A 22,238-nucleotide genomic window follows, 5' to 3' on the forward strand; every position below is an offset into this window, starting at 1 on the left:
ATGATTCACATTTCCCATTTTTAAAATTTACTAAAAAGCTATAGTAATCTAGACATTGTGGCACTGGAATAATGATAAATATATAGATCAATGGACTAGCATTGAGATTCCATAAATGAAACCTGATATTTATGGTCAACTGAATTTCCAGTAATGGTGACAATTCAACTTAATTAGTCTCTGACAGAGGCATAAAAGCAATTCAATGAAGGACAGCCTTTTCAACAAATGGTGCCGTGACATCTGAATATACACAAACAAAAGAATGACAATGGACCCCTACCTCACACCAAATTTAAAAAACCCTTTAAAATGTAATGTGAGAATAAATTTTCATGACCTTGGATTAGGTAATTATTTCTCAGAAAAGCACAGTGACAAAAGAAAAAAATAGATTAACTTCATCAAAATTAAAAACTTTTGTGCATCAAAGGACAGCATTAAGAAAGTGAAAAGGTCCTCACTCATAAGTGGAAGCTAAGAGAGAAAGAAGGAAGGACAGACGGACCACAGTGGTGCACTGGACTTGTAGAGAGAGAAAGCATACCTAGGGTACAGAGTGGAATGGGGAAAAAGGGGAATGGGGAGGCTGGTGGGAGGTAATTGGGTATGGGAGGACATGGGATAAATTGCAATTTGTGGTAATGGGCATGCTACCAGTATGGATCCAGCCATCACATCTTGGGCATGAGTGGTGACAGTCAGCTTTGTACCCCATGAATATTCATAACCAGTAAAAAAAAAATTAAAATAAACAGGTTTTATTTCTTATTAATTTTTAACTCTGTATGCTCTATATCATATCTGTTCCTTAAATTTTGGACTGACTTTCTTCCTGGCCAGTATGTAAAAATTTTTTTAAATATTCCATTTTTGATTGAGAAAAATTGGTATTCTCTAAGTGCTGGGCAGAATAATCTATATGTTCATTCATTAGGTTAAATTACTTCATTGTTTTTGATATTTAAATCTTCTCTACCTTCACTGTATATTTTGTAACACAGTTCTTGATGTTTGAAAGATCTGTGTTAAAATGTCCTACTAATAGTGATCTGTCATTTTTCAAAGCAGGTCACTCAATGTTTCTTCATATATTCTTGATGCATACATGTTCACAATTGCAAATTTCTCTTGGTGAAGTAAATGTCACCACACTGTTTAAAAAAAAAAAAAAGGAAAAAAAAAGTGAAAAGGAGATCTACAAAATGGGAGAAAATATTTGCAAGTTATACACCTGATAAGGGACTTATATCTATAATACAGAAGGGCTCTTACAACTCAATAAAAAGACAAATAACCCAATAAAAAATAACCAAAGGATTTGACCAAATGTTTCTCTAAAGAAGATATATATAAATGGCTCACAAAAAAATGCTTAGCATAATTAGTCATTAGGAAAATGCAAATCAAACCCACAGCAAGATAATGGTTCACACAAACTAGGATGGAAAAAATAAAAATAGACAGACAATAACAAGTATTGGTGAAGTATATGTGAAGAAATTGGAACCTTCATACATTGCTGCTGGGATTATAAAATGGTACAGTCACTTGCAAAACAATTTAGCAGTTCCTCAAAGGTTAATCATAGTCACCACAAGACACAGCAATTTCACTCATAGATATAAACCAAAGAGAAATGAAAACATATGTTCACACAAAAACTTGTACACGAGTGTTCAAAGCAGCACTGTTGATAAATAGTTAAAAGGTGGAAACAACTCAAATGTCCATCAAAACTAATGAGTAAAACGTGCTATAGCCATACAATGCAATATTTTTAGTCCTAAAAATGAACAAAATACTGATACATGCTACAACATGAATGAACTTCAAAAACATTATGCTAAGTGAAAGAAGCCACACATAAAAAGCTATACACTGTGTGATTCAGGTTTACATGAAATGTCTGGAATAGGCAAATCCATAGACACAGAAAGTAGGTTAGTGTTTGCCAGAGGATAGGGGAAGAGAAAAAAAAAGAGAGTAATTGCTAACAGGTATGAGGCTTCTTTTGGGGATGATGAAAATTAAACAGTGGCAATGGTGGCATAAATCTGTGAATGTACTCTTTAAAACGGTGAACTTTATAGTATGTAAATTATATCTCAATAAAACTGTTACTAAAAAGAGGTGATTAACAAAAATGAGTTCAATGATTATAGTCACTAAGCATGACATAAACATATCTGAGAATTTCAAAGAACCAGAGTTACATACACCTAATGATCTAGAACAAAAATTTATTACATATGGCCATCAGACAGTTTTAAAACAGCAATTAAAAAAATATTTAAGACTTGACAGGTGAAACATATTATGCTGCCTCCTAAGTATGTTAAACAGTGTTGGCTTTAAAAAGGAGGGAACATACATGCTTTACACTAGGGTTAAGGAACGATACAGAGCAAGATCACATTCTGAGGAGGCTGCTGCCAACACAGAGGCAATCACAGAGGGGGAAATAGTGGCATGAACCATATTTAGGCTGGTTTAATATTTTGAGTCATCACGTTGAGTAGAGGCTGTCCTTGGCAAAAATTACATATTGAGCAAGAGAACACATGCAAAGCAGCTCAGAATTGTCCCATTGCAAAATAGCTCCCAGGAGACATAATATATTGGGCTTTTAATAAGAATCCTGGAATGTAATATACTATTCATTAGATGCCAAATCCAAATGATAAAAAAGTAGCCATTAATGATCAACAATTCTAAATTAATTAGAAACATATTTATCAAAAGCTTGTTCTAAACAAGGTGCTTAGTGCTGGGGACAGAGATAAGATACAATTCTAGTCTTTAAAGAACGGGACAATGTGAAAGTAAAGAAGGAGGGTGGCAAGCCAGCCTGTGGGTGTTCTTGTGTATGCACCGTGAGAACTAATATGTGTATACAGGTGAAGAACTTTAAGGGAAACAGTGCTCCAGTCAGAAGTTTACAGATCATATTCCAAAACCAGTATTACTTTATTCTTCAAGTGTACTAAGTAATAAAACCTCAACATTTTTACCCTTTTTGACTACTTGAGGCAATGTCTTTACTGCTTTTTTATTATAATATTCCATCAATCTCTTAAAACTGGAAAATACTTAATTTAAAAAAAATAGTTTACAGTATTCATGTAAATCCAGCATTTATTAGAGAGACACAATTCTGGCACTAAGGCAGAAGAAGAGAAATGGAACTTACCAACAATTCTGGAACGTCACTTTTAACCTGAAAATTTTCTAGTAGCACTAAATCTTATTTATTCAGTTATCAAAAAAAAAAAATAATAATAATACAGATGAGCTCATGCATTAAATTATGATTCCTGAATTGGCCAATTTAGAAATAACATCAAAACAATTAACAAAGTTGTATACATACTAATATGTCTTCAGTATTTTACGCTATTTCCTAAATATGTAATATTTTTTATGCCCAAAAATACAAATGAAAATATAAACAAGGTCTCTGTAACTCCCATAACATTTGATAGTGTCATGAACATGGCTAGGAATTCAAATAGCTGTGATTGTAACTTCTGTTTGCAAACTTCATCTGTTCAGACTAAGGCTTACTATTTACTTATAAGGGCAATATAATACTTTTAACTGTTGGAACTGAAGTTTTTCATAGACTTTATCAACGTTGTCTCTGTATAGTGTGAATCTACCCCAACAAAGTTTAGCAAAGATCTTTAGATTTAACTTATAGATTACTTTAACAAAAATATTTCTCTGCCTGATAATTTTTATATTGTAAATTGCAATTAGAGATGGTCATACATATATCACTACCCATTTCCAAAAAGTTGCCCGTTTGAAAAATGCAAATGAATCAACTTAAATACAGGCAATATCTTAACTGGGGGCTGAGTACGCAAAAAAATATTTACCTAACCCCTGCAAATGACCTTTAAAGTATCATCATGCAAGCTTTTAAGTTAATAATAGAGTTTAATATTTGAGAAAAGCTACTTTCACTGAGTTTTTAAAAAGACAACAAACAGACTGCTATTGAACTGGACAAGGATACATCATTAAAATTTAAGCCTTCTTTGTTGAAAGAAGCAAAACCTACTTGGGGAGGTACCTACTGCCTGCAGTTTAGAGATAAGCTCCTCTCTGCCCACTGACTCAACAAATAGATACAGAAAATTCAACCTAATGGACAAGAGACTGCCAATGTTGCTTAAAGTTTATTTTAATACTAAATTCAATTATTGAACTATCCTATTAGACAACAATGTACTTAAAAGAACTTCTAAATTTCTGATCAATGTATAGAAAAACGAAGATGGCAGATTGACTTCTACATGATGATTTTAAATTGATTTGTCTATTTCCTAAAATAAAGAATTAGTATCATATATGTCAGATGCTTAAGGAAATATGTGAAAATATGAACATTTGATTCTAAGTTACTAATCTGTAATAACTTTCATTAAATCTTGAGATTGTCGGTCTTAATTTATTATATATTTTTAAAAAGTAATTCTAGGGTAGTTATACGCAGATCTGATATTCCTTCTGTTATTCCTGACTAGAGAAAATAATTCCTAAAATATTGCTTCCTGGAAAAAGAACACATGATAGACAAGTAAATGTAGGCAGTCCCCAAGCTATTAATACACTGTGTCTCAAGTTTGTTTGCAAACTGTTTTCCTGTAATGCATTTTCATTCCATGTTATATGTAATAAATAATTTCCTAACTACTTTACAACAGCTGACATTTCTTGTGGTTCCCTGCATTAACCTCTGCTGGTTATTCATGTATTTAGAATATATAGAAACCAGATTTTTCATGAGAAGAGGTTATCACATACAGGATTTGTATATATACACACATACATATTATATATATACTATATATCTGCATGTAGGATTTATTTATATAGAATTTATCCTTTCACTTAGATTTAAGGTTTGTGACTTACAGATCATCAATCCCAATTTCCTTAGGGCATCCCCAGTTACTAGCTATGTTGGACCTTCAGTTTTAACAGGTAGAAGGAAAGAGGAGATAGGGTAAAGAGGATTTAGGTAAATTCTTATGAGAGTAAAATGAGCAAATGGCAGAAGGAGAGCTAACACACGCACTGAGTACCTAGCTACTATGTGTCAGTAACTGTGCCAGACACTACGGAATGTGAACATATATTATAATTTAATTCTTCCCAAAACCCTGTGGGGTAAAAATTATCATCCTCATTTTTCAGATAAGCAAACAAACAGGCTCAAATAAGACCAGTTACTCACCAAAAGTCACATTTCTTATGTACCCTTGCCAACATCAACAGTCACTCGTGTTCAGAATGGGATAAAAATTTAAGTCAAGTTTTCTCCAAATATCTGGCTCTAGATTAAGTACACTTGGAGGTACTCCAATTCCTCCTAAAACTGGTAGAACAGCATGACCTCAATAAGCACCACTCCAGAATGGAGGCAAAAATGTTTTCACAAAAAACACAAATAGAACTCACATAAATTACCCAAACCCAAGATCTGGGAAGGTAAGAGAGGTCACCAGTTAAAATTTCTTTTCTTCCAAAGCCCTTGTATTTCTCAATCTATTAAAATTTAATCTAAAGTTCTAGATAAGGGGTCATCTAGCATAAACAATTAGCTTCCATTCTTAATTTTGCTGAAATTTCCTTTCCTATGTATTCCTATATAGCAGATCTAAAATGTTGATTCTGTCACCACCACTTACTAGCTATGTGTCCTTGAATAAGCTTCTTAACCTTGTGCCTTAGTTTTCCTCAATAAAGGAACAGAGAATAGTGCCTGGCTTGCAGTATAAACACACAGATGAGAGAGAATCCATGGCATAGGTAAAAGATCCACTACAGCAAACAGTTGCATAATAAACAGTAGCCCAGACCTCTCTTCAAGCTTCAGATGAGTGTTTCTACCTCTCTGCTAGACTCTTTAACCATGGTGCCCTAAAGGTACTTCAAATTTACCATATCCACAAAGAACTCAGTGTTCTGCTTCAGATTTGTTTTTTTAAATTCCTACCCCTTGAAACTTTGTGTCATCGTCCCCATCAGTTGGTCACCACACCACAATGATTCCACCTCGGAAATTTCTGCTGAACGGTCTCTGCTAGCCAAGCACTGCTTTAGTTGATTGAGGTCCTGGTTGTGTGCTGCTTGGACTGCTGTGACACTTATAACTGCTGTCGCCTTTACCATTCTATCACCACTCCTGTGTCCCCTCCAAAATGCTATCAGAATAACTGTTCTTCAAAACAAAATAAAAGGAACCTGATGCCATCACTTGCTTGCTCAGAAACCTCCATTAGCTCCCAGGTACCTAGAGGTGACCAGAGAATGAAAGCAAGCTTCTTGCATTCTGACCACAACCTACAAATAGAACCTCGTCTACCACTTTCTACTCCCTTTCTGCTCAAGATATGCTGAACTTCTCAGGCCCCTGTGCACACAAGGTCCTGTCATGAAACCCTGCATAGTTGTATGCATTTCCTCTGCCTAGAATGCCCTGGAATGCTTAGACTGCCCTTTCTCAGCCTAATAAATTCCTACTTCTTCTTCAAAACCATTTCGAGTATCATCTCTTCAACAAAATGTTCAAGAGTCCTCCAAGCAAAGTAAGGTACTCTGTCTTCTATTTTCATACAGAATTTTCATTCAGTATCTTCCAGAAGCTGTGAATACATCAACAATAAAACAAACACATTCTGCATTTGAAGCTTAGATATACCCTGCCTATCAAGGAAGAAGACAAATAAGAAATTACAATTTCTCTTTAGGCACATGTCATTATAACAGAGTACTATGAAAGTATATAAGAAGGGGACCCATTCAGTCTTAAAAACGAAGAAAATCCTGTCACATACTACATGAACAAACCTTGAAGATATTGTGCTAAGTGAAACAAGCCAGTTTAAAAAAGACAAATACTGTATGATTCCACTTATATGAGGTATCTAAAGTAGTTAAATTCATAGAAACAGAAAGTAGAATGGTGGTTGCCAGGGGCTGGGAGTAAGGAGAAAGAAAGAGTTATTGTTTACTAGTTATCGAGTTTCAGATTTCCAAGATGAAAAATTTCATAAACTTAAGACTACTAAACTGTACACTTAAAAAAGGTTAAGATGGTAAATTTTATATTATGTGTTCTTCTCTGAGATAACCAAGCAGTTTGCTTCCTCACTTGCCTCAGGTCCTTTGCTCAAATATGATGTTCTCAGTGGAGCCTTCCCTGAATCTCAGTCATCTATTTAAAAAGCAGCCCTTGTCATACTCACTCCCAGTCCAACATTCTCTCTCCCCTTTCCTGCTTTGTTTTTTGACACAGTACCTATAATCAGACATTTGATGTTTTATCTATTTATCTTGTTTGTTGTCTGTCTCTCCTCACTATGATATAAGCTCCACCAGGGCAGAATTTTTGTTTTGTTTGTTCCATTATCTATAACAGTCCCTGAGACAAAGTAGGTGCTCAATAAATATTTGGTGAATGAATGAGTACATGTTAATCATCTAATAAATACTTATGAAATCTAAGAGAAGAGGATAGAATCCTAGGCACAGAGAACTATATGTGGGGCCAGGCACTAAAGAGAGTATTTAAAGTACTTTCTTCTATCTCCATAACATCAAATAGTGAGTTGCATTAAACTTCATCTATTTACAGGTTTGTCTCCCCAATTAGATTGTGTTACTCAATGAGTGGAGCTGTATCTAACTCTCCATTCTACTTCCAGTGTCTAAACTACTACCTGATACCTAGTCCCTTGTATATCCCCGGCAATATCCCAGAACCTCTGCCTAAATACATTTACCAGACACTTAGGACATTTTGAGATTGCCTATTCCATTTCCGCAGATAAAAGTCCAACTAAAATCCATTTCCAAGTAATTTTGACTGATAACTACCTAACCACAATTAGATGGAATGCTATTTTCTGTGAACCTTCATTTCTTCACTGGTAAAAAGAGAATGCCATTTGCTTTGCTTATAACTACACAGGGTTTTAATGAGATAATGTATGTGAAAATGCTCTGTAAACTCAACCCTCATATAAACAAAAGTAAAGTGCTATTATGATTATCTAAACTGCTCTTAAAAGGCTGTTCTGCACAAATTTTTAATTATAGGAATAAAACTTTTATATTTATCTTTTCAGAAAGATACTTCACGTTCTCTCAAGCAATATGATCTAATTTGTCTTAATCTTTTTAGCCATAAAATAATTCATCAGGTTTAACAAAAAGGCTCAAAGTGAAGAAATGGAAGATAAAGTTGGGGAAAATGAAAGGGAAGGAGGGAAGGAAAGCAAAGCACTGCACTTTTTTGCACGTGAAAAGAACACAGAACTGAAAGTTAAGAAACATGGGTTTAAGCCCCACCAGCAGCTGTATGATTTTAGACCGGAGTTTCTTAACCTTGGCTCTACTGACATTTTAGGCTGGATAATTCTTTGCTGAGGGGGCCTGCCCTGTGCACTATAGGATGTCTAACAGCATCCCTTGGCCTGTACCCACTAGGTGCCAGAAGTACCCCTCTAGTTGTGACAACCAAAAAGATCTCAGATATTGCCAAATGTCCCCTGGGGGCCAAAATCACCCCTGGTTGAGAACCACTGTCTTAGATAAGATGATATCTCAATACCTCAGTTTTATCTATAAAATGAAAATGTTTACCTATAAATCCAAGACCTCTTCTGGCCCTAAAAATGCCAAAATTCTATAAAAGATCAAAATAAAGATTATTGACAAGTGCTGTCTTACTAAGGGGGAACAAAGTAGGGAACAAATTATGTAATGAAAGAAGTTAATACGTTTGTTCAGTTTTCCTCATTACCTTAATAGATAATAATAAAACTTCCTTGTGTATTTAACAGGATTCAATCATAGAATCTTTTAAAATACAAGAAGAGAATTGGATTATACTTCACAAAAATGTCAGTATCAAAAGACTAAAAAGATGGAAAGACTGCTCTAGAATCTAGATTAAAGGGACATGAAACCAAATGCAATGCTAGATGCAACCTGGAATATTAAAAAAAAAAACAAACAAAAAACCTATAGAGAACGCTTTTAGTACAAATGGGGAAATATGAACTAAATAATAGATAACATTATGTTATTAATGTTAAATTCCATTGTTGGGATAATGGTATTGCAGCTCTGCAAGAGAATGTCTTGTCCTCAGGAGATACATACTAAAGAATTTAGGAACCAAGTGTCATGATGCTTGCAACTTATTTTCAATGGGTTCAGGAAAAAAAATGTGTGTGTGGAGTATATGTGCGTGTATATGTGTTCTTAGAGACAGAGAAGAGATAAAGCAAATATGACAAAATATATGTGAATCATATGTTGAATCAAGGTGAAGGGTATGCGAATGTTCACTGTATTATTTTTTCAAATATTCTGCAGTTTGGAAATTGTTCAAAATAAAAACTTGGAAGGATTTGGCTGGTTAGCTCAGTTGGTTACAGCGTGGTGCTGAAAACACCAAAGTCCAGGGTCTGATCCCTGTGCTGGCCAGCCGCCAAAAAAAAAAACCCCAAAACCCACAAAAAAACCCCAAACCAAAACTAACCAAACAAACAAAAATACTTGGGACAAATACATCTAGTATATAAACCAAATTATACCATTTTGGATTTGTAGCTAACCATTTTCTAACATTTTACTAAGTACTTTTACCCAATACTTACCACTCTGTCAGAATCTCCTGAGATAGTTAGAGGTTCTCATAGGGACAAGCTATTCTGAAAAAGCAACCCAAGTGACTCTGATCTGGTGCTGGCCATCCCTCACCCACCCTTCAGAACCACTGCAATAGGTCATGAACTCCTTAAAAGCAGGGACTGTATCTTAGCTCTCAGAGGCTAGAGGAGAGCCAAAAACATGCAATAAATATTTGTTCAATGTTGAACAAACGTTTACCACACACCATTTCTTTCCTCATTCTACTCCCCCTCCCACACGTTTTTAAAAAATATATTGGAGTGAGAAAGGAGGAGAAAAAATGAAGTATCCCAATAGCTTTATTTCAAAATAAACTCGTGAATTAACAGCAACATCATTAATCATTATTACAGAGATGGATGTAACAAATATGACAATCTGAAACAAAAACAATAACACTAAAAATCAGTTTCCTGTTTTAATTATAGTATAGCATGTTTCCTCTTTCCTCTCTAAATGACAATCTCTGCAAATAACCTTCTCCTTACTGAAGCTGAGCTCAACCATGTCATCTAACAAAGCTATACAAAAATGGACGGCAAACTCCTATTAAAGGCTAAAAAAAAGTTTGTTTCTTTTAGCATCCATTATGTTCTTTCCTGTGTGCAATATTTTTCTATGTGAGCTAAATAAAAACCATAAAGCAAAGGGAGTGGCAGCAAACACAGAAGTTCAAATTTAATGTTATGTCCAAAATGGTGTCCATCATAAAGACACTGGCAACAGTTCAGAAAAAGTTCCTTCCCACAAACTGTAACACAAAGTAAACACCACAACAGAAATCTGCTAAAAGACTACCAGAAAATTTGTTACCTTCAAGCTATGGTGTAGTGTGTTTTAGACAAGATTAGCTTTTAGAGACTATTTGATACATGTGAATAGAGAAAATGTGTTCCAAAATGGTGATACAAACTAAATATTTCCCATATCAGATTATTCCATTTAATTTAGTACCTCCTCTGTAAAGTGTAACCCTAAATTTTAGGGGAAATACAGAAGACCAGACCCTTCCCTCAAAAGATTTGCAATTCAGTATGGGTGACAAATGAAGGAACAATTCTAATACAATGGGATACATGCGGTGACAGAGATATATGTAAGAGTTTCTATTCAAACTCAAGAAAAAGTTTTTACAAGTAGGAGGGGAGAATGAAAGAGAGGAAGTGTAATGGAAGTTATCAAACTCTAGTAGAAAACCATTAGCAAAAGTGATTAACAGTACATGTGGTATGTTAGCACTTGGAGTCTCACGGGACTTGCCAGACTGAAATAAAGAGGATGTTCCTAACCTATCTGTGCCAACAGCAAGCCTGTGTTAAAACTACTTTGTAGAGAAAGGATCAAGTGCAAGGATCAAGTTGATGCCACACAGACAGTGCTATGGATTAACTCTTATGGTCCAATATGGCAAAAGAAGGGGAGAGAGAGAAGAGAACAGGCAATGTAAGAGAAAAGTGCATAAGGAAGGAGTCATAGAAGGATCTGGCACACTTTATTGGCTGACTTTTAAAAAAGTGTCCTCTAAGAGTTCATCAATACGCACTGTGTTTTATTTCTGTATTTGCAAAAATACATAATCTAAGGCAAGTGTTATGTTTTCAATATATTAACACCTTTCCAAGGTATCTTTCAAAGTGTTTAATTTCAAACCTACAAGCGTACAATATTTCCCAGTTGATATTTGTGGTAATCACTGTTACATAGAGAACAAAAAGGCAATTTTAAGGAACTAAAGGACACACACCTGAAACAGACAATTATTAAATTAGGTGGTATACTGTTTCAAGAGATTTGTATAATGACTCTTAAAGCTTATTCTTAAGTATTGTACTCAATACCCATGTGCGACTTTGTACAGACCCAGGCAAGGGGGTCAGGTGTACAAGGACACTAAATCGACAGACTGACGCAGCACTTTCACAGGTGATAGCAATCACCCAGCCTTCCCCTCCTCAACTCCCACCACCTTTATAAACTTATGAATAACTGCTTAAGTTAAAAAATGCTGAATAAAAGGGCAACATAAACTACAGGATAAATACCTTTGGGGGTGGGAGGGTGATTAACCGGCAACTTTCCCCCTCTAAACCAAACTATATCTAACAAAGGAAAAGGTGACGATTAAAATACAGAAAGTTTATGAGGAAGGATATATTAAAGATGACCTGTGGTCAAAAACTTCAAGTCAGAAAGACAGGATGGTAAAGTAATCAAAATAATCTTGGGAGGTAGAAGACTGAGTTCCCTCCCTGACTTTGCTAATGAGGTAAGATTCGAGGTCCTCATCCCTAAGCTGACAAGATTTAACACCACAAGATCTCCATGGTCACTACTAGATCTGAAACAAATCTTCAATTTTAATCCTGAAAGTCACAACTTTTAGTTTTGTTTACTAGAATAAGGAGAGGGAAAGGCAGGAAACAGTCTCAATTCTATAGATAATATTTGTATTTTATAAAGTGTATCTTGCTAAGTGGTCTTTGTATTTCTCTCCCATATTATAATCACTATGAACTGGGTGAACCAAGGTAACTGCATCATTTGATCTTTGATCCTCCTTAACAAATGCTTGGATACTTCAACCATATAAAGCACAAAGTAATGAAAAGCAAACAGGACTTTCTTGTTACTCTCTACAGATGTCAGTATATCCATATATATATCATAAACCAATTGTTTTTATGGCACAAATTATATATATATATATGGCTGGCATAATTTCAACATTGAGAGTACTGGTTGCTCAGCAGATTCCTGACATTTTCTCAAAAACGAATATATACACACTAGTATAACATCTTAACTGTTACTAGTAAGTACAGGCTGATCTATTGCTACTACAACTCATCAAAACATTCCAAAATGAATGTTGAAGCAGACATTATGAGACGTAAACCTCACAAAATGAAAATTACTAATATTTTCAAAATATTATTCAAGCAAAGTCTACTCCAATATAAAACTGACGACAAAAAACAAAATATCAATAATAAACTAAGGGTTCCTAATGTTACCAATCCCAAACAGGTTTTCATTTAGATTTACTGCTATTTCTACCGTCATTAAATCTTTCTAAAATTACCAACATTCCTCTAGCTTTAAAATAACTTTTTTTTATGATATCAACAATTATAAGAGATTTTAGCCTAAAGTAAGACCCAATTCCTAGAGCAATTTCTCTTTTCTGGGAAAACCTTATACACTCATGCTTTTAGGACAAGTAATGACATTTCATTAAAATAATTAGCACCATTTTTAAGAGTTACTGGTTGAGAGAGTCATCAATCTACTAATATTAAACATCTAACAAGTAAATAAATACAGATTCTGCATATTCCATGGCACTAAAGAAATATCACTTGAAAAAAAAATACCACTTAGTTTCCTGGATACCACTATAAATCATATCACAAAAAAGTTCTTGAGGCACTATCCACATGCTTTTGATAGATCTAGGCTCTTTCATATTGAACACACAACTCTTCAAAGCCTTCCGTTTCTGAAACATAATATTTTAATTTTCTAGGGCATAAGAAATCTACCAGCCTTGAAGCTATAACAGAGAAGGAAATATGATTTGTTCACCACTGTATTTCTCCCCAACACCTAGCTCAGTACCTAGCACAAAGTAAGTTCTCAATAAAAAATCTATTGAGTGAATAGCTATTTTGCTAAATGGGCTATTAGCTGTTTTGCTGCTCTGACATTTTCAGTATAATTTTTGTTTTTACCATTAGAATATAATGGTAAACCATTATTTGATATAAATCTAGATTTTTATTCTGAGAACTCTAATAATAAAAATAACAGAAATAGCAGTTCCACCCTCTTAAAAATGTGCAAATAGACATGAGAGAGTACATTAAAGCATATAAATGACAGAAAGAATCAAGTGAATGAACTCATTGAAAATAACAGATCAGACTGTGTCTGGACGCTACCAACAGCCCAACAACTGTGAGTAGCACTGCTACAGGTCACAGAAACAGAGGTTACCAAGGGAAGAATGGGTCAGTCAAGAATCTAAAATACATTTTAAATTGCTACCAAAATGCTTCACTGTAGATTTCCAACTATTGGTTTCAAAAAGCAATTCGATTTTCAACCAAAATTAACAATATAGGAGTGAAAAATTGAAAGAAAAAAAAGTAAAAGAAATGTTGACCTGTTCATGAAAAGCAGGGTTCTAAAAACACACTAAGCAGAAATTGAAGTCTTGACAAAAAAATGTATAACCAACAAATCTTTCTGAAAAAGACTTTAATTTCAGAAAACCTTTTGGAAACCTACTGATAAAGAATGTATCACGTTATTTATTAAATTATTGTTTTATAAAATATTTCTAATATAAATTTAAATGAAAGCACATTAAATAATGTCAATTGAATTTCATAATACAAATAACTGGCTAAATACTATAGGAACAACAAACTGTGTGCTGGAACAACGAAGTTTATCTTTACAAAAGGAAGACTTTGGTGGGTGACAAAAACATTACTGATCTCTAAGGGGACAACTGATATGGATTGAATTGTGTCCCCCAAGTTTTATGTATTAGAAGCTTGATCCACATTGTGACTGTTAAGAGGGTGGGAAATCTTAGTATGGTAATTGAAAGGTAAGGCCTTGAAGAGGTGATTAGATTGTGAGAAACATGCCGTAGTGAATGGATAAATAATGATGGTCATGGGTGTGATTCTGAGTGCTTTAAAAGGAGAGTACATGAGAGTCCCTCTTTCTTTGCTCCGCCATTTTCACAATGTGACACCCTGCATAGCTGAAATCACCACCAATGGAGGCTTCACCAGATGTTTTCCCCGGACGTTGGACTTCCCATCCTCGGAAACCGTAAGCGATAAATTTCGTTTTCTTACAAATTACCCAGTTCCAGCTATTTTGTTATAAGCAACAGAAACAGACTAATACAACAATCAAATCTTCAACTCAGCCCTAGAAAAAGATTCCATAAACCTTTACATAATGATTAAGGCATTTTAAATTCTGGAAAGATTATCAGAATAAAATTTCAACTTGTGTTAGCTCTTTCCTTCAGGACAAATAAAAACAAATCAAATCTACAGTTATGTAGGCTTCAAGTAATCACCTCTCAAACACGTAGCTTCAACTTCCCCCACACTCACAGAAATAAAAAATGTAAGCCACCAACGATGGCAGCCAGGTTCCACACCACTGGACAGTGAAATAAACCAGTAAACATAACCCCAAAACAAAGTGGTTATAAAACATTCTGCCAAAAACTCACCACAGAGTTTATCAACAATAAACAATAATGCCATCTACTACCCATATGAGCTTAACGAAAAATTTTTACAAATCCACTGTGACTGAAAAATGTGACAACACTAAACAATAAAAATTCCTATGATAATAATGAGAATACGAAATACAAACTGAAAAAAGAAACTACAACTTCCTAGAAAGGTGAGAGAAAAACTACATTACTCTTTTCAAAATGAAGCACAACTTTCATAGTAGTACCTTGCAACCTCAGACTGAAATGTCCTCATATCTGAATTTTCCAGTTATCCAAGCTTACTTCTTTAGGCATCCTACTTTTCTCTCCTCCTTCTTTTTTTTAAAAACTAATACCTTGCTAAAATGTATTACACATTCCTGACCCTACTTAAACAGAGCATACTGGAATGTTTTCTCAACTGTGGCATCATTAGCAATAGTTATCTTTTCAGGGCTATGAAGCACATAAAGCTGTCTCCAGTCACCCTGTACAAACTGCTGTGGTTGACCCTGCTTTTAAAGTGTTCCTATCCCCTCCTTTACCACTGAGCCGCTACTGTCACTTCTTGCTACTGTCAAATGCGCTTGCCTCTCAGAGCTCTCATGTTTAGACTACCACAAAACTCTTCTAACTTGATAGGAAACCTAATATTAAAACTTGTTTTCCCCACAGATATGTACAATCAACTTTGTTACAATAAAAAGGAAAAAAAAGCTCGTTTCAACTGTGTTTAAAAAAAAAAAAGTTTAGACACAAATGAGTGAAACCCATGAGCTTTAGTGCATTCAATTTATGGAACTGTTTTGAAATGATTCAATCCTATGTATTTATGTGTTTACTTCTTATTTCTCCCTGGGTTTCCAAATATGAAAAATTCCCTGGAAAGCAGAACTCCAGATTTGAAGGAGTGTACTAAATCTTTCTTATTAAAAAAAAAATTTTTTTTCACTTTCACACTCAAATAAATGTCATATAATACTTGGACATTAAACATAAAAATATGTACTTATACTGATACATTTTTCTATTAAAGTTGAAACCTGTTCCTCAAATTGGTTTCAAATTTTAAGGTAACAATATTATTATGCTGTATAAAGCTGTCACAACCTACTATGATTTCATTAGAACCACACACTCACAGACACAGAAAAAGTATTTCTTTCTCGCCAAATTACATTCATCCTAAAAGTGAATGGTCAGGTAATTACAAGGTGAGAATCTACTCATCAGATGAATTCACAGACCTAATTACCAAAAAAGATACATCTACTGGATCATAAAGAAATTCTTATTTCAAAAATTAGTCTATGCTGATTCATCTTTAAGATTCCCTATTTTTATTTTTATTTCATCTACTTTCAACTGATCTGGGGAATTATTTTATTTTTTACTCCAAAATCTTTAAGTGGATTTTTTTTTTTTTAATTTACCAAATCATAGTGAATAACCAACTGCAGGTCATGTCTTCAAATCACTAACAGTTAAGTACAATTTACTCATTTGATATTTACGCCACACTCAAATATACTAGGACTGTTGTATTTTAGGGAAAAAAAAGAACATGGATTTTAATATTAACCTTAATGTACGCAGTGATGGCATTACAATTTTAATTCATTTAAAACTACCAACTTACTATCAAAGAAAAGAAAAACAGAGGTGGAAATGGGGTAAGTTAAGGAACTACAAATTAATGTGATTTTTATTTTTATGTGATTTAGATATATTATAGCAGGACCAATTTGGGGGCTCTTAACCTTATAAAACAAAAAAGCAATGGAATCTTGCAAGTACTTCTAACAAAATACCTCCTAAAGGAATGTTCACATTAAAACCGGAACAAAACAAGTTCACAATATTTGTCAAATCATAGCATTAAAGGTTAAGTTCTATGAATATTAATTAACAGAACTAGACAGCTAGGGTATTTCCTCAGTTAACGTGAAATTTCCTTGCAAAAAAATTCTGTTAGTATCTCCTAAAGACATAATAAAGAGACTTACTGAATAATGTACATTTCATAATTGTTAAGTTTTACAAGATGCTGTTATAAGATGTTCAGATTTCTCCTGACCCCCTGGACAGGATCACAAAGGACCAACTCTACGAGCTCTGTGGAGAGCTAAACCAGGGGAGTGAGCCCTTAGAAATGGGCAGAGGGATTTACATTAGCAATGGAAGAACCAGGGAAGAATTCTGACAGTGTGGATGTTAAACATCAGGATAAATTATTTAGAGCAGCTGTGAGGTCTCACTCTTTAATAATAGAACAGACTCTTATCTGCTGTGGAAGGGTTTTGAAGTAATGCTATTCAAAATCAAAACTGGAAAACTTCTCAAAGTCTGTTCCAGACCGAGAGACCAAGAACCACATATACTTCCACATCTATCAATACTAGCAAGAATGAAACACAGCTTTTCTATAAAGCAATACTTTTGCTTAACTGGAGGATATTAAAAAGGCGGCTTCCTATGCAGTTTCATGTGTTTTGCTAGATATGAGTCTTTTTAAACTGCATTCTTCTTGCTTGTACTGAACCAGAAGTTAACTGCTTTTACCTTCCAAATTTTAATTTTAAACCAAATCCTAATTATAGTAGGGCCCCAAATTACTAAACTGTTTTACCTAACTAGCTACATGACCTTGGGAAGTCACTTCTTGTAAAACGAGAGGCTTGGACTAAGACACATTAGAATGTAAACTCCATGTTCTGTTCACCACTCTACTCCCTGCCCCTGGGACATAGAAGGCATTAAATGTTTACTGAATGAGAGAAGCACTGTTGTCTCCAAACTACAAATATAAAATAAACTTAATCATTTTTTCTTTTTTAATCAATTAGAGTTTATTTATTCTGTGTATTCCCAAATATTTTTAAGAGGACACTGAAACTCAAATGTCTTATGCAGCAAACAGAAATTTATAAATAATTTAAAATAAGGTACTCAGTTTTTATAAATAAAAAAGGTAAATTATACAATAGCTGACAATCTCCACCCAGTTTTTTACTTTCCTTTCCTTCCTTCCTTCCAGCCCATTACTGTGTCCCATTCCTTTTTCCTTCAAAAGTGAGGCAACTCACTTATTTGTGGGAGCTAAAAATAAATAAATAAATACACAAACAAGTCTGGGGTGGGGGGTGGGGGGACAGGGAAGAAGACACAACAAACACAATTCCTTGAACTTGTTAAGACAAGTGAACAGATATGATGTTGACAGGTGGGAGAGGGGAGAAGGAGTGGGGAAAGAGGAATCGGTAAAGGGACACGAAAATCAACTACACTGTATACTGATAAAATAAAATAAAAGTGAGGCAGCTGGTAGGGAGAAAGAGCACAGCACCTACAGTGAGAGGGCCTGAGCTCTAGCCTCACCTCTTCCATTAACTGGCTCATTGGGGACAAGCCACTCCCCCTGTGGGGCCTGAAAGGCTGCATCTGTAGAAAAAGGGAGCTGAACTAATTATTAATTTCCAAAGTCTTCAGCTTTTAAAAACCTATGATACACTTTTCACTCTACCCATTATTCTACTCCTAATGCCTTGATTTGGTGCTCATTATATCATTCCTAGACTTGCACGGTAGCCTCAAAATCTGTCTCTTTCCCTCTTTATTTTACCTTGTTATCCATATTGCTATCAAATGAATTCCAATCTTAAGACCAAGAGTTGATCTGAGTAAAAGAACGCTGGTTTTGAAGTCAGAGAGAGCCAGGTTCAAATTCAAGATCTGCCATTAAATAATTCATTACTAAAACTGTGATGTTATTAACTATCTTGCTGAGGATTAAATAAATTGCATAAAGCACCTAATACAGGACTGACACACTGTAGATGCTCAACAATAATTAGTACCTTTCCCTATTTTCCTAGATCAAAAGCCTCAGTTTCCCACTGTCTACCTCAAGGTTGACCAACAAGCCACACTGGCAGCATGCATGCAGATTTTTAAAACCACAGAGGCAAACAATGGATTAAATGCTCTTATCAGGCTTCTGTGTGTCAGGGAAGTGTTGGCCTGCCAATTTCTGCCAATGTTTCATGGCTAACGCAGCCTAAGTCACCAGCCCCTTTTGAAATCTCAAAAGTAAATGGTGCAGCCTCCCCTATGTCAAATCCAAAGGTCAAGGAGAAATGAAGACCTGATACACTGCTTCAAAATGATAGATATTTTCTGGATTCTACCTGAAAGCAAATTCCTCAGCCTGCCATTCAAAAGGAAGCCACTCCCAATTATTTCTACTTAAGTATAATAGGCAGTAAGCTAATACTAACACACCACCAAATATTGTAATTTAGTTTGATTTTTCAATCATGGGAAATTAAAAGGTGTGACAAAAGAAAAAAGTAAAATTTCTCATATAATGAAGACATGCTGAGTTTTGTAGAGTTAAACAGACACTTTCAGAAAAAGCAATGGCTTTCTTCTTGATGTCAAAACTGGGTCAAAACTGGAAGGAACACGAAGAAGTGATGGGGACTGGCAATGAGAAGCTCATTTCCTAATGTGACTTAAGTACAGTTACTCAATTACATGGGAATTTTAAAAATTCCCAAACTAGAAATAATAACAATCTTTATTTCCATACACTAGTCAGAGATACACTGAGTAATGGAAGGCAATCCAGCGAGTGTGTTAAAGTCTGAAAACCAAAGAATTCTTGTGCAGAAACCTGTTTTTTCTGAAGTGTCACTTTCTTTCCCAAGCTACTTCAGCCCAAGCAACTGCTGCAAAAGCATTATGAATAAAAGGTTATGACATTACTCAGGAAAAATTCTTTCAGAAGGCTTAGCTTCGTTAATAACTATCCAAATTTATAACTCTATCTAAAAATATAAACTAATTTGAGAATTCTGTGCTCTTCTGTGGTCAGGCCAAGCTAGTCTACTGGACCCTAAAACACATGAATTATCCAGTGAATCTAACCAAAATTACTGCCATGAGCTGCCATTTTTCTGCTAAGTAATTATTCACAATCACTGTTGCTTCTGGTTGATCTTTTTCCTTTATTGTAGGAAAAGTTCGTTCCCCCCCGCCAGGTTCCTACTCACACTCCAAACTAAACAGGCCTCTTTTTCTCCACCTAGAGTTGAGATCTCTGATCAAGTCATTAGCCTCAAGAGACTGCTCCCCAATTCCCATTTATCTCCCACCCTGTTCCCTATCCTCTGCATAACACCCAGTATGACTACAATCCCTTTCCCCAGGCCAATTTTCCCTTTATCTATAACCAGTACTCCCCTTATCGAGACTTGGTTCCAGTTTCATCCTCCAATTCCAGTCCCAGTCCCTGTCCCTGTCCGGGCCTCTTACCTCATTAAAGCTTGATCCCCACAGCCTAGACCTTATTGCAACTGAGCCCCTCTTCCCCACCTTACATCAATTCCAGTCGTTTCTGGCCCCTGCCCAGTCCTTTTTCATTTTAGACCCTTGCTTAATGTTCCCTCTGACCAAACCCCATTCCTAACCTCAACAGTCCTCTTGACCATAGCAAAGGCCACTACTCTGGCCCATCCCACTTTTTCTCTGATTCTGAACCTGGTGTCTCTCCCAATCCTTCTCTGAAATCTCGTGACACAAAACTTCCGACCTAGCCTAGCCCACCAGTACCCTATCTCTCTGACCCCTTTATACAGGCGTCCTCCCTCCCCATCACACGATCCAGGCTAACGTGTCTGTTCTTGTCCATATCTTATACTAGCTCTGGACCCTCCTCCCCGTCCCCGACCTCGGCCCGCTGAGTCCGCGTGCTCAGCCCAAGTCTAGGAGACTCCTCCCCACCTCGATCCGCAGCCCTGCTCCACATCCCTAACTCCCATTCGGACACCTCCCCTAAGGGTCCCTCTCCCCACTTGACCGCAGTCCAGTGACCTCCGTCCCTGACTGAAGCCTGGTGCTCCATTCTCTTTCTCTGTGCTCCCCACCCTGGGTATGGCCCCTGCCCAACACTCCCTCTCTACTGCAAGCCCGGTGGGGTGTGTCCCCTCCCCACGGAACTCCAGCCCAGTGGCCGCTCCCGCGGGGGTCAGAGGTTGCCCGTCCTCACCTCCGCGTCCACCACCTCGTGGTAGGCGGGCGGGGGGTCGAAGCCGCCCCCGCCGCCGGTGCTCCCGCCGCGGGAGGGGCCGCCGCCACCGTCACCCCCGCCGTCGCCCCGCGGGCCCCCGCCGGGCCCGGGGCTGGGGCCGCCGCCGCTGTCCATGGGCTCGTAGCCGCCGTAGTCGAGACCCGGCCGCTCGTTGGTGAGCAGCGCCACGGCCTCGTTGATGTCATTCTTGGCCAGGCGCAGGGCCTTGCGGATGGTGGCGGGGTCCGAGAAGCCCATGCACAGTAGCGTGGTCATGTGCTGCTCCTCCTCCGATTCCATGGCGCCGGCCTCCGGGCCGCACCGGCCGGCGAGCCGCGATGCTGCGGGTCCCGAGCCTGGCAGGCCGCGCGGCGCTGCCTCCGCGCCGCCCCCGCGCCCGGGAGGGCCCCTGCGCTCCTGTCCCGCGTACTCCGCAGCCGCCGGGCCAGGTCGGGTGCGGGCGTGGGCGCCGCGAGCCGAGCTAGGGCGGCGGGGCGCTCAGGCGCGGCGGCGGCCCGGCCCAGCCCTGCGCGCCGCCATGTTGGCCTCCTCCTCCTCCGCGGGCTGCGGGGCCGCGCCTCCGCTCCCGGAAGCGGCACGGACCGCCGCCGGCCTCGCCGTTTGCAGGCTAGGGGTGGTGGTGGCGTGGGGTTTTTTTTTGGTTTGTTTTTTAAATAAAGAAGCGGAGGGAGGGGCCGCGCCGCGAAGCGTGTCTAGGGTGAAAGGGCTGATGGGCGGCCCGGCAGAGGCGAGACAGGGGCCTCCGTCGCCGCCACCGCCCGCCCATTGCTCCGGCAACAGGTTCCCCCGGGACGGGAGGGGCTGGAGAGGAGCGCAGCCGGCTGGGCTAAAGTCGCTGAGATCCCAGAGCCCGCCGAGCCTCGCCAGCCGGGTCGCTGCTGCCCCCGCCGCCGGACCCCCGAGCCCCCTCGCCACCCCCTGTGGCCTCCCCATCTCGGACGGGCACGCCCCAGCGCGGCTCTCCAAGCCCCCATCCTTAGTGGAATGCTGTCCTCCGCCGCGACTTTGTGATCCACCTCCAACCCGCCTGAAATGCACCGCAGTCCTGAAGGAAATTCCCCCTCATCCCACGCACATTCACCCGCGACGCCGCCGGAATACGCCTCACCGCCCACGTAAATCCTGCCGAAACAGCCACCCGGACCACCCGAGCTCACTTTCACCCTCACGTACACT

General features: G+C 37.8%; 1 protein-coding gene across 4 annotated transcripts in view; it reads right to left on the reverse strand.

Moving 5' to 3' along the window:
* Nucleotides 1-21,439, reverse strand: part of USP24 (ubiquitin specific peptidase 24) — a 135,234-nt gene extending 113,795 nt beyond the window's left edge. For all 4 annotated transcript variants that reach the window (XM_063106912.1, XM_063106914.1, XM_063106913.1 and 1 more), the window contains exon 1: nucleotides 21,021-21,439. In XM_063106912.1, the coding sequence (XP_062962982.1) occupies nucleotides 21,021-21,341 (321 nt within the window). In that variant the 5' untranslated portion in view covers nucleotides 21,342-21,439. The remainder of the gene's footprint in view (nucleotides 1-21,020) is intronic.
* Nucleotides 21,440-22,238: the final 799 nt, after the last annotated feature.

Source organism: Cynocephalus volans, chromosome 8 (genome assembly GCF_027409185.1).
Source record: "Cynocephalus volans isolate mCynVol1 chromosome 8, mCynVol1.pri, whole genome shotgun sequence".
Taxonomy (NCBI): domain Eukaryota; kingdom Metazoa; phylum Chordata; class Mammalia; order Dermoptera; family Cynocephalidae; genus Cynocephalus; species Cynocephalus volans.